Raw genomic sequence first — 16,223 nt, 5'->3', positions numbered from 1 at the left:
ATACCAGTATTTTTGTTTTACTTTTATTTAGTTTCATGCAATACTGCTGGGTCAATAACGTTTCCATTTTATTTAAAGCTACCTCTAACTCCTCTAACCTCCTCTTTGCTAGATGGTATCATGCTATATCATCTGCAAATCTAAGCATGCTAATCTTTTGCCCCTGTATATCTATCCCTACAGTTGTACTGTCTTTAATGATGTTGATGGCGTCTTCGATGTATATTTTAAAATGTAGCAGCGACAACCGAGCGGCATGGCCTGGAGGTTTAGACCATTGGTTAGCATTCGGGAAGACGCCGGTTCGATTCCGGGTCCGTCTGCCTTGGTCCAAGTTTTTCTGTGGTTATCTTGGATCACTTAGGCAAATGCTGGGGCAGTAATATTCCACAGATAATCTTTCATTCTCTTCTGTCTTCGTTTCGTCCGACTCATCTTTCTCACTCGAACCACCACCCACCGATTCCTGAAAGGAGTCTGGAGAGCGCCTTCCGCTCTACTTTCCGGCTTAATCCTGAGAGCATTAGTGGCTGGTGGGAATGAAAAACGCAAAAGTTTTAATTTTTGTACTAATCCCATATAGGTAAATTTGTCCCTCATTCAAGTAACAAGTTATGTCACCACGCGGTTCATGCTTACGTCGCGGATTCCAATAAAATCCAGAATATTTACAATATAATATAAATTACAAACTCAGAGATTTGTAAACATCCTTACGCATTGGCGGTCTACCTCTATTCTTCTCAACACCTGTTTCTGTTTCTAATATGTCTCTAACTAGAAGGTGTCCTACCAACTTCTTATTGACCTCCATAGTGACCTCTGTTCTCCTATCCTTTCTAAAATCCAATGGGCATTCCGTTTGGCCACAGCCTATGTATGATCGAATATTTACATCTAAACACAGTCAACATGTCAAAATTTACAAAATTAAAAATTCTGATTAAACCGCAACATCCTGTATTTACGCGCTTGTTAGTTCCATTCTTCACTTAGACGTTTTAATAATCACCTAATTCTAATTATAAAGTTAATAACGAACCTCAAACCATATTATAGATAAGAGTTGCAGCAATATATAGGGTTGTTCGGAAAGTCATTTCGTTTTTTTTTGTGGAAATCAAAGACAGTTTTCGTATAATAAACAAATACATTAATAAATCATATATTGACCGTTCTGGTCCAACACCTTTTGCCATCTTTCTGGTAGTAGCATAATTCCACGCTCATAAAATATTTGGTCTTTGCTGGCAAAAAACTGATCCAGGTCTGGAGAATATGGTGGGTGTAGCATTGTATCCCATTCAAGCTGTAAAAGCTTTTGGCGAGTGACCAAACTTGTGTGAGGTCTCGCGTTGTCTTGGTGAAACACTACACCTTTCCTGTTGATTAGTTCTGACCTTTTCTGTTGAAGTGCATCATTCAGTTTGTCCAGCTGATGACAGTAGACTTCCGAATTAATCGTTGTGTTATCCGGTAAAAGCTCAAAAAAAACGATTCCTTTAAAATCCCACCAAACAGACAGCATCACCTTTTTTTGGTGAATATCGGCTTTGGAAATGGTTTGAGCCGGTTCATCTTTTTTGCTCCATGACCTCTTGCGTTTGACGTTGTTGTATACAACCCATTTTTCGTCCCCAGTGATGATGCGCTTCAAAAACGGATCATTTTCGTGACGTTTGAGAAGCGAATCGCAGACGTCAATGCGGCGACACAGATTTCTCTCTGTGAGAACATGGGGAACCCATACATCGAGCTTCGAGGATAATCCCAGGCCTTTCAAGTGGTCATAAACTGTTGAATTTGATAAATTTAACCTCAATCCGATCTCACGTGTTGTTATTCGCCGGTTCACATCAACTAATGCCTTTATCGCGTCTTTATCAGCTTCAACCGGCCTTCCCGAACGTGGTGCATCTTCGACATCAAAATTGCCGGATCGAAATTTAGCGAACCAGTTCTGGCACTGGCGTACTGTCAACACACCTTCTCCATACACATCAGTCAATTTCTTTCTGGCTTGAACAGCATTTTTACCCTTTCTGTAGTAAAACAGTAAGATATGTCGAAAATGCTGCTTATCGCTCTCCATATTTAAAAGGGCACCAACCAAAAACTACTGCGTAGAATTAATTGGAATTTTTCACACACAAGCCTTGCTATATGAGCTCTCAAAGCATATAAAAATTATACGGCTTAAATGTGAAGTTGGGTGCAAAAGAATACAATTAAATCCTCTGTCGGGAAAAAACGAAATGACTTTCCGAACAACCCTATATATGAACACATATAACAACCATAATTCTTTTTCTTACCTCTTCCATATTCTATCTTAAAGCAATTATTTAGATTTCGTGTTTTCTTTTCGTCTAAGAAAATTATTTCGTTAGCGAATGAATGTAAACATTGCGGTCTGACGTATTATCCCAATGACAGGCATACCACCTGGTCGTACGCCAACGGAAGTAGGAAATTGCGAGCGTTGTTCTTAGCAGCTCTCCCTTGGGCGTACAAAAATGCAAATGCCAACGAAACTTCCACCTCAACGGCAAAGATAACTCATACCTATTCTGTTCCGCTCCGGGCGTATTTTTGAATCACGTTAATGCACCCTACATTACCTTCGCGCTTCATCCATCCCCAAGATGGAGGCAATTCGTCAATTACTTAACCGGACGACATTTGAAAATAGTAAAACCCATCCACCGCATATCCTAATAAAATCGGAAATAAACAATCATCCTACTTCTATTATAATTTAATTTGGCATCACGCAAAAATTAGTCGATAGATTTCAGTCTACCCCGAATAGAATTTTAGGAGGGAAACAACCAGGGTCCCAATGAGGTTAACCATTTCTCGTCGTGTAAACCTCATGAACTCATGGTGTTGCCCTACGAGTGGGCATGTACGCAGGTAACGTCTTAGCCCATTTATACATCACTATAAATTTTGGAGAATCAATTAAATATATGAGTAACAGATAGCTATAAACAATTTTGTCTAATATGACTGATTTTTGCCCATTTGAGTGCCAGCGCTTGGTGGGATTGCCTATTTGAGCCTCTGGAGATGATGGGATTGCCCATTTCTTTGTAAGTTTGTACATGTGTTGTTGTTTATATGGTCTTTAAGAAAAACTCACTGGGTATACCTCACTTTAGTATCTCTGATTTCTTTTCTGGGACCCTGACAATGAATCTTTGGGAAATCTTTCCATCAACATGCTCCCCATTTACCACATGAGGTCCACACGTTACTATTCCCGCTACTAACCGAGCGGCATGACCAAGGTTTAGACCATTGTTTAGGATTCGGGAAGACGCCGGTTCGATTCCGGGTCCGTCTGCCTTGGTCCAAGTTTTTCTGTGGTTATCTTGGATCACTTAGGCAAATGCTGGGGCAGTAATATTCCACAGATAATCTTTCATTCTCTTCTGTCTTCGTTTCGTCCGACTCATCTTTCTCACTCGAACCACCACCCACCGATTCCTGAAAGGAGTCTGGAGAGCGCCTTCCGCTCTACTTTCCGGCTTAATCCTGAGAGCATTAGTGGCTGGTGGGAATGAAAAACGCAAAAGTTTTAATTTTTGTACTAATCCCATATAGGTAAATTTGTCCCTCATTCAAGTAACAAGTTATGTCACCACGCGGTTCATGCTTACGTCGCGGATTCCAATAAAATCCAGAATATTTACAATATAATATAAATTACAAACTCAGAGATTTGTAAACATCCTTACGCATTGGCATGTGTTGAGTTATTCTCCTCGTTATAATGTATACATTCACCTCATTATTCTTGGTTGATTCTTTCAAGTGACATTCCAGGCTGTTAATGACCTCCTTGACCTCTCGTTTCTCGTTCTTGTGGTTGTTGGCGGTACGGTGAAGGGTGAATCGGCGCTTCACCCTGTTACTCGTACAATATCCGGACATATTCCTGGTGTTGTTGTTACCCGATTAAATTTTATAATACCTGGTGTTTGTTCTTTAGATCCACTCATCACATTGTACCTAAATCCTTTCGGGTTAGTTCGGGGCGCATTCTAAATGCCACTTTATTGTTAGTAAGCATAATCGCGTGTAAGGGGAAATGGTTAAATGGATTACCTATTTCCTTTCATAATTGCTCGGTTATTAATTATTATGAAAACGAACAAAGTTAGTTGGAATTCACTTCGGAAGAGAAGAATGAACCACTATCAATCTTTCATGTTTTGCATGTTTCCAACGTCTTGAGTCATTCCGTAAAGTGAATCTGCATTGTATCTGGCGTTAAAATGAAAACTTTATAGGTAAATGAGAGTTCACAAAGACCCTTTGACTCTACGTGTCTACTACGTACTAAATCCTTCAGGCTCTAACCATCGACCTCCGGCATTTTAGAGATTCTCTTTAATGACCTACGTGTGAGATTATGAATTTATTATCCCCTGCAGACGCGAACATTTCAATAGTGCTAGATGAAGAATATATCAAAAATCAAACGAGACGATTACGCCTGTTTTTATTTGTATTTGTACAGTAAGCTTCGCACGGGTGCAATGCTGATAGTAAATATACTATAGAATTTCTTTATATACAACAATCACAGCTTCTTTGTCATTAGACAATACAAACCGGCCGGTACCGCCGCAATCGCTATGTCTCTGCATTTTAAGTTTGTAATATCTTCGAAAATATTCATTTGAATTACAAAGTGTAAAGGGCCATATTGATCTATATTAAATGCACAATGTATTTAAAAGTACTTAATTGGATAAGGATTAATGCTGTATTGCTTAAAATCTCTTCGTAAATAAGCCATTATTTCTCGTAAAAAGTAAAAGATAAAAAATGGTGATTGCGGGTTATCCCTAAGGGATAGACATATACCATCACGGACTTTTTGGTAGACCTTTTTAAGGTGTACAATATTATAGTATATTGTTTTGATTTATCTCGTAGGGTTCAGCCAGCGTTTACAATGTAAACGCAAAAAAAATGTTTATTTACGACATTACATTACAAACCTCTAAAATTATCAGTGTTTCTCTACTATATTATGCATGTATTATACATATAAACCTTCCTCATGAATTACTCTATCTATTTAAAAAAACTGCATTAGAATCCGTTGCGTAGTTTTAAAGATCTGAGCATACATAGGGACAGACAGCGGGGGAAATGCGTTGCATGATTTCGTTAAATAGCAACTCGCATGAAACGAACTTACCCTACCGTGCGCAAAGAAGTTTCATTTCAAAAAATTTATATTTCATATCGCATATACCTATAGATACCAGGTCCAAGCGCACATACAATTTTTTTTATAATACATTCAAACGAAACGTATGTACTTCTTCATATATCTACAGAATAATGCACCCGTTGAATTACTTTATCCTTTACCTCGTTTCGTAAATGTACAATATTCATTAAGTTATACAAACGGAAGGACAAATGCGACGCCTGGCGTCTGAATCTTCATTTCACCGTCGTCATCTCCATTATTGTTTCTACACTTCGAAATTCTTAAGAGATGAAGATACACAGACAGACAGACAAACAGACAGACGGTCTAGAACCACTATATCTCTCCGGTATTCGGCATAACTTTTCGGCGGAAGCGTGTATGCAATTTTAGCACGTAGACGAAACGGAAACGATTTCCATAATGCGAATCAGTTTCTGAGGCTTTAGATGAAGGCAAAAGGAGAGCACTTCCCCGACGTATTAAGCCGAGTGACGCGGCTGATGATAGCCCTTCAGAATATAAGGAAGACAGACAATTGATGCAAAACGTTCGCATTTGAATGAAGTGCAATTCATAAAAATTGATCCAAAGAAATGTTCAGCACCTTACTAATTAACGTTGCTAAGAATGGACTAATTGAACCCTTTCATATTTTGCTCCACAGGAAATTTTGTTAATATTATTATTTGTCAATTTGAAAATTCAATTTCAATTTCTTTTCCACACTAAGTTACCTCAAATCATTGAGAAAAATTTTCGTTTCTGCCCTCGCCGGGAATCGAACCCGACGCCATTGGTGGCACCAATGCTCTGACCACGAAGCCACGGTGGTAACAACAGCAACAACGAAGAGGGTGTGATGGCAGCCACAAAAATTTATTTCATTAATTTGAGGTAACTTATAGTGGAAATAAAATTGATTAATTATTAATTTTCAAATCAATATTTAATATTAACCGCTAGGAATTTCAATGTGTTTCAAATATTATTATTATTATTATGATGACTTTCCATGACAATACAGAAGGAAAGGTTAACGAGAGTGTGTATTAATGGGAGATAATCTTAGAAATTAGAAAATTTTAAAATCCAACAAAAAGCCAACAGTCGCGTTTCATAAGCAGGGGCGTTCGGATGCTGTTTAAATATCTAGAGAATGATTTATTTTGCTCATGGGTATATAGACGCGGGGGGCGACTGCTAATATTCTAACAACAGATTTATTATTAGAATGATAATTTTATTTCGGTTGTTTGCATGTCGATCAAACAAAAAACTCAGTGACAGTTGTCTAAAAATAATGCGACCTTTGACAATATTAGAAATACTTGACGTAGTCCTTATATGAACAAATGATAAAACGTACAAAATCTAAACATCAATCATATTACTTATATATTTGTTGAATAAATAAAAAAAAATTACTAGCAATCAAACATTTTTTTTATCGTCAAGTGGGTGGTAAAACAATCGATTATAATTTAGTAGGAAAATACGAGACCATGAATAAAAAATTTTTCGTAGGCTTCCTCGGGTGTTGTTTACAATATAAATAAATAAGAATCAGATCTTTTTCTGGATTTTCATTATATATCTATACATATAACTATAAGCATGACGTGCGTGACGCTTCGTTCCGATTCCAGTAACGTGGACCTAACAAAAGGGAATTATTTACGGCATATTTAAAATCCTTCCAGGAATTCCCCTATTGGCTTCTCATGCCAAACTGTTCCATCACGGAAATAAAGAACCTTGTATCCACCTGTTCTTTTTTTACTTGGAAAAGTTCTAGTTTATGGATTGAAAATGTGAATTTACACCATCACGGCCAACAAGATAACGACTAAAACCATGCCAATCTCATTTTTTTGATGTGCTTTTTATGGGGTAATTGAAAACGTGAAAGCTTCATTGAAGTAGAAATCGTTATTATACAACAAGAAAAAAAAACGATATTTTCTATATAAGTACCTATGTATAGCTATTGTTTAAATTTATTTGAATCCTGTTTTAATAAAATGTTGGTATTTCAACGTCAAACAAAAAAAAGGACGTATGTTTTTCATTTGTTTCGTTTATTTTGTTTGTTTAGCAGGGGTGGTAAAGCGTGTTACGTTTGTTGAACTTTGACGTAAAACGTGATTTTCTACAAAAAAGGAAAAGCACGAAACCAATTTAAATGGGATTCAAATAAGGGATTACACACATATGATTGATCTGATGTGCCTTTATATGTTTTATTCAGGGTATTTTCTCTCTTGTTGCAGTTCTTTTCAAGAGTATACCAGTTGTTCGACTCGTACGGTTGAAAGATCCTGCGGGAACGAGGCGGCGGAATTTAGCAAGTTCTTTATGGAGAGAATGTCTTCGGCGATGATAAAGGTAGGTTATGTTTGCCTAATTTCCTACAATCTAAATCTAAATTAACAAAAACTGCAAACTTAAAAGTCTCGTGATGGTACATGATGACTACAGCGACAACTGGTGACAGAAATGTGTAACAATTGGATAGAAAGTATTTCCACCCGACTGCGAGATGGTTATAAACTAGGTTTTGCTTTTATAGAACCATAATGGCGGCCGTAAAGTAGAAAATGGCGGCAAAGACGAAAAAAAATTGCTTAGGTACCATACTGAGTGGCATATCACTGAATAGGTTTATAAAAATCAAGTAGATGTTTCCTTTCAGAATTACACAGCTGGAAAATTGTGAAATCAGGATCTTTAAATTTTTTCTTAGGTAGGAAATGAACCTACAGGACTTATAAAAACAGTATTCATAAACATAAACTCTCAATACATTGATAAAGCACAACTAAAAAGTCGTCAATAAGAATTTAAATTAAAAAGCCCAACTGCGTCAATCTACGATCTTTGACAGTAGAATTACCTCTATCTTGAGAATAATAAAATAATACGAGTGGTCAAATGTAATTGTTGATTTCATAGAAAGAAAATGAAGAACAACCCTCCTTGTTGAACCGTGCAAATTATAAATGATAATTGTGTACACACAAACAGAATTATAAAGTTTGGGGAAAACGGAAAATTGTTGATTGCGAACGTCCAATTCGGAAGGCAGTAAATTTAAGTTCGTAGTTGTGAACAGTTCTAATTAAAATTTATCATCCGAATAACTTGCAACCGCACATGTGGGCAAGCATATTTGAACGTTGAGCAAAATGATAAATAAACCGAGATGAGGCAGATGTAATATGCACAAGTTTGGTGTAGTGGCAAAGTATTGAGGGTACGTGAACATTTTAAATACTCCTGAATATTTCAGTTGCAAGTCGCTGCGTTGGCTCGGCTAGCAATGTTATGTTTGTTTCATCTTTTTTCTCTCTGCGTTTGTTATTTGAGCAAGTCGACGGACAAATATGCAATAGGAACGCAAAACAACCAACGTAAGTTGAAGAAACAACCCTACGCTTCGCCATCCCCGCATCATGTACTGTATCTCGTTACTGTTTGCTACTCTCTGTTAAATAAATGACCGGATTTTCCTAGCAGCATTTCTCTATGTTTTGCCGCGTGTATTGCCTGAAGAATGTAAAATATTCCATAAAATGATGACTTAAAACATGAACAGTTCTTGTATGTCTGTACGTCATTTTGATGAAAAATGATCAGCGTAGAGATTAATGTCACGAACTTCAAGAACAATGCAAGACAAGAATTTCTCTTAGCAAGATTTCTTGTCAAGATATTAGCAAGAGTCAAGAATTCAAGTTTTTTTGTGTGATATATGCAAAATGTTTAGATTCTACTCTATACCAAAATACTTGTTCTACAATTTAGAGGAATCAGACAAAAATCAGGCCAAGTCGTAACACAACTCGCTAAGCTAAGCAAGGCAAGACGTTAACAAGTAAAACAGTAAATCTTGCTTTGTGCATCACTAGTACCAATCAATATAAACAAATATGTCCTTCTATAGAGGATTATAGAATAAATGGGCGATTTCAATGTTTAACAACTCAAGTCACATTAAATATACCAAACTAATCAGAACAATGCTATCTTCGATGTGTAATTGGATAATAATCTGAAGTAAAATACAGGCAGTAAATTGCCATCTAGTGGGTTTTTCCTGCTACTGATGTATTTGAAGTTTAGACAAAACCTTAGTAATCTAAGATATACCAACTTGTTTAACTGAATCGACGACCTTGTGTACATGATAACTCTTGAAATACATCAATACCAGTAAATAACCATTAAATAGTGATACACTGCCTGTATTTCGATTTTACCTACATTAACTCTTTAGAAGACAAAACACGAAAGATTGAAGGTTGAAATCAACCCCTTATGCAAACTGTCGTCGACTTTAGACAAGTGGACACTGAAGAAGTGAATCCATCGATAAAGAAGATTTAAAAACAGTAATTCAACTGCAAGTCATCATATCAACAAAAGGCTTCACAAAATAAAATGAAAATCAAGCCAAAAGTCCATCAGTTGACAACCGCACACATTTTGATTTGAAAATCCAAGCGATTATACCAACTTTTTAAACGTTAATTTCCGTTTGTTTACATTCAACTAATTTTATTAATTAAGATTCAAAACGAACATTGTTTTTCGATCGATTTGGTATTATTCAATGTAAGATAAGGTTAGGAATAATTTTAACCGCATTTGTCTTAATCCTACACTTCATTCGTAAAAATGATAAGGTAATAATATAATTATTGCTAAACTGTTACCGTCAAAGCATTCAGTCCTGCAAACAGTCATTTTTCTCATTTTCGGATTTGAAGGAAACAATCCCTACAAATTTTGATCTTTTAAATTTCACCCCCCCCCCTTCTTTCAAGACGTCATTTATTTAATAACAGAGTAGAGAAAAACTAAAGGAAATCTTCTAAATCGTTTAGCAACTAAAAAATGTATATACATATTAGCGTTGCTTATTTAATTAAACCGTTTTGTAAACGCCCCAAGACAGCATTGAGTGTAATACGCAGAAAGGTGGTTATTATTTCATTCGTTATTTCTCACTAATTTTGCATTCTAAAACCACGACCCTCGGAGGGGTTTTAATCACAATTTCAGTTGGAAAAGTTGGACATTTTCGCCCTTGCGAGGCTCAAATGAAAACACAATCGCTAGGGACGCACGAGTACAGAAATGGGTGACCACAAACCCTCTCCCTGTAGTTACTATATACCGCTTTTGAGCCCTAAAGGTTTCGGGGGATAAGATGTTTTAAATTAGTGCGATTTCCATTAGGCAAATCAATTTCGTAAAGAGAAATGTAAACTTTTTTCTTGTTTAAAATTTGAGTAACTTAATTTTCATTATTCGAGTTACATATATTAGAAAACCCTTTTGCAACGTTTACTCTCAAGGGAATTATGGACAAAAAGTATGCACGTACTAATCTGGCGTTTGCGATTTAATTATTGGCATTTAATGTTTTCGGACGAAAGTGTATCTTACACCTAATTTAATATTGGATACAATTAACCATCGACCTGAAATAACATTCAGGTGAAGTAACGCTTGTCATGTCGTAAAAAGTTGTAAAGAAAGTTGGAAACAATAAAAGTAACTTAATAAATCCAATTCTATAACTGATTTATCAGCTTACTTACGTAAACGTGTACGATTTTCTTCTAGAAGCCGTGGAAATTCCTCTCCGGATTAGTCATTCTGTCACTAGATAATTTTCGTTCTTTTTTCACGCGTGAATATTTTATATCAGTCCATAAACGTATCTACACTTTTTGTACTCGCTCGTAAATATCTAAATTATTAACGAAAAATCAAAGTATTTCCCAAATAAATTTACCGTATTTCGGTCATTTATTATAAAAAAGATCGCAGCAAAACGTGCTGCTCGGAAAACATATTGTGCGTCGACTGACCGACCTTTGGACCCGTATACTGATCGTTCTATACTTCGTTTCATCAAAACGTATTTTATTTATTCTGTTACCAACCCTACAATTTTTAAACAAATACCAACATTACCTAATTGTTTTAAATAATATATTTTAAGTAAAATTATCGGTCGCAAAACTACGTTAATGCAGAATTAGTAATTATTATTAATTAGATAAAGCGTAAAAACAAAACATGAACAAATGAAATTAAAAATATTTTTCTTTTGTTTCAGAACCATTGTCACGATTACACGCCGGAAAAATGTGGAATTTTACCGTCGTCGTCAACATCAATATCAAGTTCCCTAATTTCACTTAGTGCTATCACTTTCCTATCGTTCCTGTTCAGATGAACCACTTACGATTAGTAGCATGTATTTTCCTCTTTTCATTTAATAGAAAATTATTAAATTATTTACCGCAATTGTAATTTACATTCGACCTAATGAAATTGATGACAGGAAGATAAAACAATCGATTTGCTGAAACTGCTCATCGAAGGAACCGTCAAAGTTCTACTAATGATGTAACAAAAGGTGAAATAAAAATGTTAAGCAAACGTAAATTATTTTTAAATCGAATTGTGTTCATTCATTAATTTTATTATTACATCAAATAGTTTTTGTCTGTCGTATACATCTATTAGTGTTAGATTCATATTGTGGTCTCAGATTAGAAAAAATCTTTTACTGTTTGCATCAGAAAAAAGGGTGCGAACAGTGACTGATGAACCTCCCCCCCCGAGGACCCCTTACTGAAAAGACTGATGTAGGATATCAAAAAAACATATATAAAGGCGACGTATAGTATTAGTATTAATTATTATAAATATAATATGTGTATATTTAACCTAATCTCTTTCTAATCTGAGATTTTTTCTCTCTATTATGTATATTAACACTAGGCATCATCATCACTCACACTTGTCATTATTTATCGTTTTATTTATAAAATTTTGGTTGCTTTTCTAGCGTAATAATTTATGAATTTGTTTGTGTACACCCTTATGCAAACTGTCGTCGACTTTAGACAAGTGGACANAAAAATACAAAAAAAAAAAAAATAGGTTACCTACCTATTTATTGTTTAATTGTCTAATTGAAAGAAAAGCTGGTCTAGTCCCGCGTCAGTTGAAATCCTTCAAATAATGTTATTAAGATACCTAGTTCATAATCCTGGATAACAAAAAAATTTTTACTTTTGTATCATCACATCATCTCATTAGGCAGAGAATTTTTGCAATTTTATGAACAAAACTGCAAAGGCCTTTGTTTTTGTCAACTTATGATATTTTCATTCTTGAAAATGTTTTGTACTATTTGTTCATGCACCTATGAGATTCTAAATCATAGAATGTATTTTAATGGTACGATCCTGTTACGAAGCTAATCGTCCAAAATAATTATTATTGTAAATCCATAAATAAGAGGCAGGAACTCTGTTAGAAAAATAAAGTTTGTGTTTTAATAGTTGAAGTTTTATTTAAAAAAATTCCCATCTATTTCGAAATGGGTAGTACGTAAATAGGTCAAAAATCCAATCAATTTCGATAGAAAATTCTATCAAAGTGAACTGTTCATTTTCATATAAAGAAAACCCAACAGTAAAAAGCATGAAAAAAAATATTAATCAAATTTAACTGTGAAAAACATTAGCCTCAATATGGGCAGAAAATAACAAAATTAAATAAAAAATACGAATGTGCTATTGCACATGGCACATAGGAATTCTAAAAAAAATGATGACTGTCATTCCACTTCACTGTTATCGTATTAACAAAATTTTTATTGAAACTATAAAATCCCTTTAGTAAGGATGATTCACACGTCACCGTTTCGGGTCCGACGCGAATCTCGTATGATGCACGGACACAAATTGTACAAGCTTTTCTTAATGAAATAATTCACTCTACGTCGTGTCCTGCTCATGCATCGGACCCAAAATATGGATAGGCATTTTTTTGGTGGTCCCTAGGAAGGTTTTTCCCATGTTTTGATGTGGCCATTATCAATCATATTACAATTACGATATTTATTTCATCTACACACTCAGGTACACAAAAACTGGTTAGTATTTCATTAATTTCAACATCTATCGAATGATTCAACAGTTTTATACGGTTCCCATTACTACTTCTTACTATATTTTAGCGCGGTGTAGCATGAATGCAAAACTTGGTGGAGGCTTGGTATACTTCATTTACTTTCTCTAGCGATGTGCCCCTTCCAATGTCTTGAATGTGCGCTGGCAAAATCGTAGGTAGGGAGAAGAAAGCTCATTATACTCTCGACTCTTGTTCATTAAACATACTTTTTCATACAGTACCTGCCAAAAGTTTTGTTCAATCATGAGCAGTAGTACGAGTTGAAAACAAGCGTTAAAGCCTTTAATATGTCTTCAAATATAAATAAACATCTCGTTGATATTTTCGGTAGTAAATGGTACCAATAATAGCACATTTGAGCAATGCAATTATAGTGGATAAAATGGTCAATTTTTCCGTGCAGTACTGTACGGATTATACGCTCCTCACCGGTTAAGAGTTTGGTCGACAGTTGTCGCCTTTCTTTTCTGGCTTAGAGCTGTTCTTTTCTACTTTGCGCCGGTCAAACTGAAGGTCACATCGCTACAGAAACTAAACGGAGTATAGTACGGACGCGATACGGTTTGGCGTGAACTCGCCTTAAGGCGCAATTCGTTTTTAAATACACCGAAACGGTATTATTGTGAGAGATAAAAATTTTTCTTGCAAATGGGACTTAAAACCAGTAATTCTACTAAAAGCATTTTAACTGACATGCACTTAAATGACCACATGAAAATCACAAACAGACCATTGTATTGCCTATTAGTTTGCAGTTCCTGTGCATCAATAAAACAGATAACGTGCGTCATTATGAGTCTGATTTTTTATTTAATCTTCGCTTGTATTTTAACTTTTACTCTCGGTACTTTTGATATTCCGTCAATTGCGGACCAAGAGTCTTATCTAAATCAATGCGTGAACAAAATTAGTGTGAAATATTTTCAAAACAGCGGCCCAATATTGGTGGTGAATGCTAGTTTCGCAAAATTTCCTCTACAAACCATTTTGCAAACCAATCTGGATAACTTAAACAGTCCAATGTTTTATTATGGGGATGCTTGCATTCTGGATCACAGGGGACGGAAGATAAGAAATTTTTTGAAACACGCCGTTAAAACCATCCACTGGAAGCCGCAAGCCAAGTATCTCATCATATCTGACGAAAACTCGCAAAATATTTTCAAATATCTGTCTCCTCACTTCGTAATCGATGTCATTGTACTTTATCCAAAGTCATCGAGAATAGTTGAAATATACACTTACGATTTATTCGGACAAAACGGAAAAAAACTAAAACCTACACCGAAATTACTAGATCTATGTATTGAAGGAGTTTTCAAAGACAACGTCAATCTATTTCCGAATAAGTTGCCCAACAATTGGAGCGATATGACACTTAAAGCTGATGCCCTAACGTTTTTGGTGAACTTTTTCAAAAATGACAATTATATTATAAATATTATGGAAATTATTCGAACAAAAATGAAATACAAGATTCAGTATGTGGACTTAGCTTCAAACCAATCTTTGAACTATAACGCAAAATGGCTGGAAGGTTGTACAGTACATGTAGCCTTCATCGATACCATAAAATTTTTAGATCATGGGTATCCTTTTATGCAAGACCATTTAGTTTGGGCCATTCCTAAGGCAAATGAATTATCAAATTGGATGCGGATTAATAATATCATGGATATACCACAAATATTATCTCTTTCCCTTTTATTCTGCCTTGTCGCATGGGTTAAATTTTTATCAGACGTTGTTAACGAAACACAGCACGATTTCCCGAGTTCCTTATTATATCTGTACAGTTTCTTTGTCAACTCTTCAATGTGATCCAAAAGTCAAACAACCAGCGGAAAGTTTGTAGATTTGATTTGGGCTATATTTTGCTTGATATATACGACTGTTTTCATGACTTATTTAATTACTATAATAGCTACACGATCTTTCGAAACGCAACTGGACACTACAGAAGATCTTGTCAGAAGCAAATTGAAAATTGGTATTCGCATAGTATCCAACGATCTCGACTTATTTCAAGGAAATAATTTTGTAGATAATTATATCAGAAAAAACCATTACGATAGCAGCAATTTATTGCAGTGGATTAACTGGGTTAAATTTGAAAAAAATGTAACGTGTCTTTTTTCGGAGAACCTACTGAAGTCTAAATATAAAAATATCCCCTCTGAATTGATTCCAGTTCACTTTGGATCGGAGCCTGTTATATCGTCGTGGTTTAGCTATGCATTTTGCAAAGGTTTACCCCTTCAAACTGATATAAATCGTTACACTTTCTATCTCATGGATTCTGGAATAGTCAATTACTATAGGCAACGGTTTTTAGTTCACGTTAAAAAAGTATCAAAAAAACGAAGTGACACAAATGTTGTATTGACAGCGAAAGACCTACTTTACGCTACGAATATAATAATGGTAGGATTAAGCATTAGTTTAATGATATTTGTTTTTGAAATTTGTTACTACCATGGACTCAAGTTTTATGAGGAACGTGGACTATTTTTTTGGAGGATATACGACTTTAGAAACTGATTAATCTGAGGCCTTTAACGCCATTAATTTTACCAAGATGTTTGAGAACTCCATATTTTCAGCACTTTCAGTAATTTAACTATTTATAGTTAACTATCATTATAGATACAAGGGCATGTCTATCAAAACACTATGTTTTCTAAGTGATTGCTGCTTTGCAAAATAATTCAGATTTAGAGTACATATTGCAAGGGTTACAGAAAAAGTTTAGTGTTACCTTCAAAACGGACCCAATATTTTTTTAAAACATAATAAATGGTACAAAACTGCTATAGAAATTCTAAAATAGCATACTTTACACAAAACTTTTATTGAAACTATAAAAATCCTTCACGCTACACCGTTTCGATTTCGACGAGAATCTCGGACACAAATGATACAAGCCTTTCTCTATGAAATAATTCATGCTACGGCATGTCCTGGTCATAGGGACGCTAATTAC

The 16,223-nt window shown here is 35.2% G+C and overlaps 1 protein-coding gene across 1 annotated transcript in view; it reads left to right on the top strand.

The window, feature by feature from the left end:
• Nucleotides 1-11,892, top strand: part of LOC108740451 — a gene marked incomplete in the record, with an annotated part of 26,266 nt that extends 14,374 nt beyond the window's left edge. Inside the window, 2 exon segments of the mRNA XM_018474776.2 lie at nt 7,510-7,624; nt 11,370-11,892. Coding sequence (XP_018330278.1) covers nt 7,510-7,624; nt 11,370-11,489 — 235 coding nt within the window.
• Between the last annotated feature and the right edge of the window lie 4,331 nt (nt 11,893-16,223).

Source organism: Agrilus planipennis, unplaced genomic scaffold (assembly GCF_000699045.2).
Source record: "Agrilus planipennis isolate EAB-ADULT unplaced genomic scaffold, Apla_2.0 scaffold251, whole genome shotgun sequence".
NCBI classification, from domain to species: domain Eukaryota; kingdom Metazoa; phylum Arthropoda; class Insecta; order Coleoptera; family Buprestidae; genus Agrilus; species Agrilus planipennis.
Note: the sequence above shows the minus strand (reverse complement) of the source record. Positions and strands in the feature narration are given on the sequence as shown.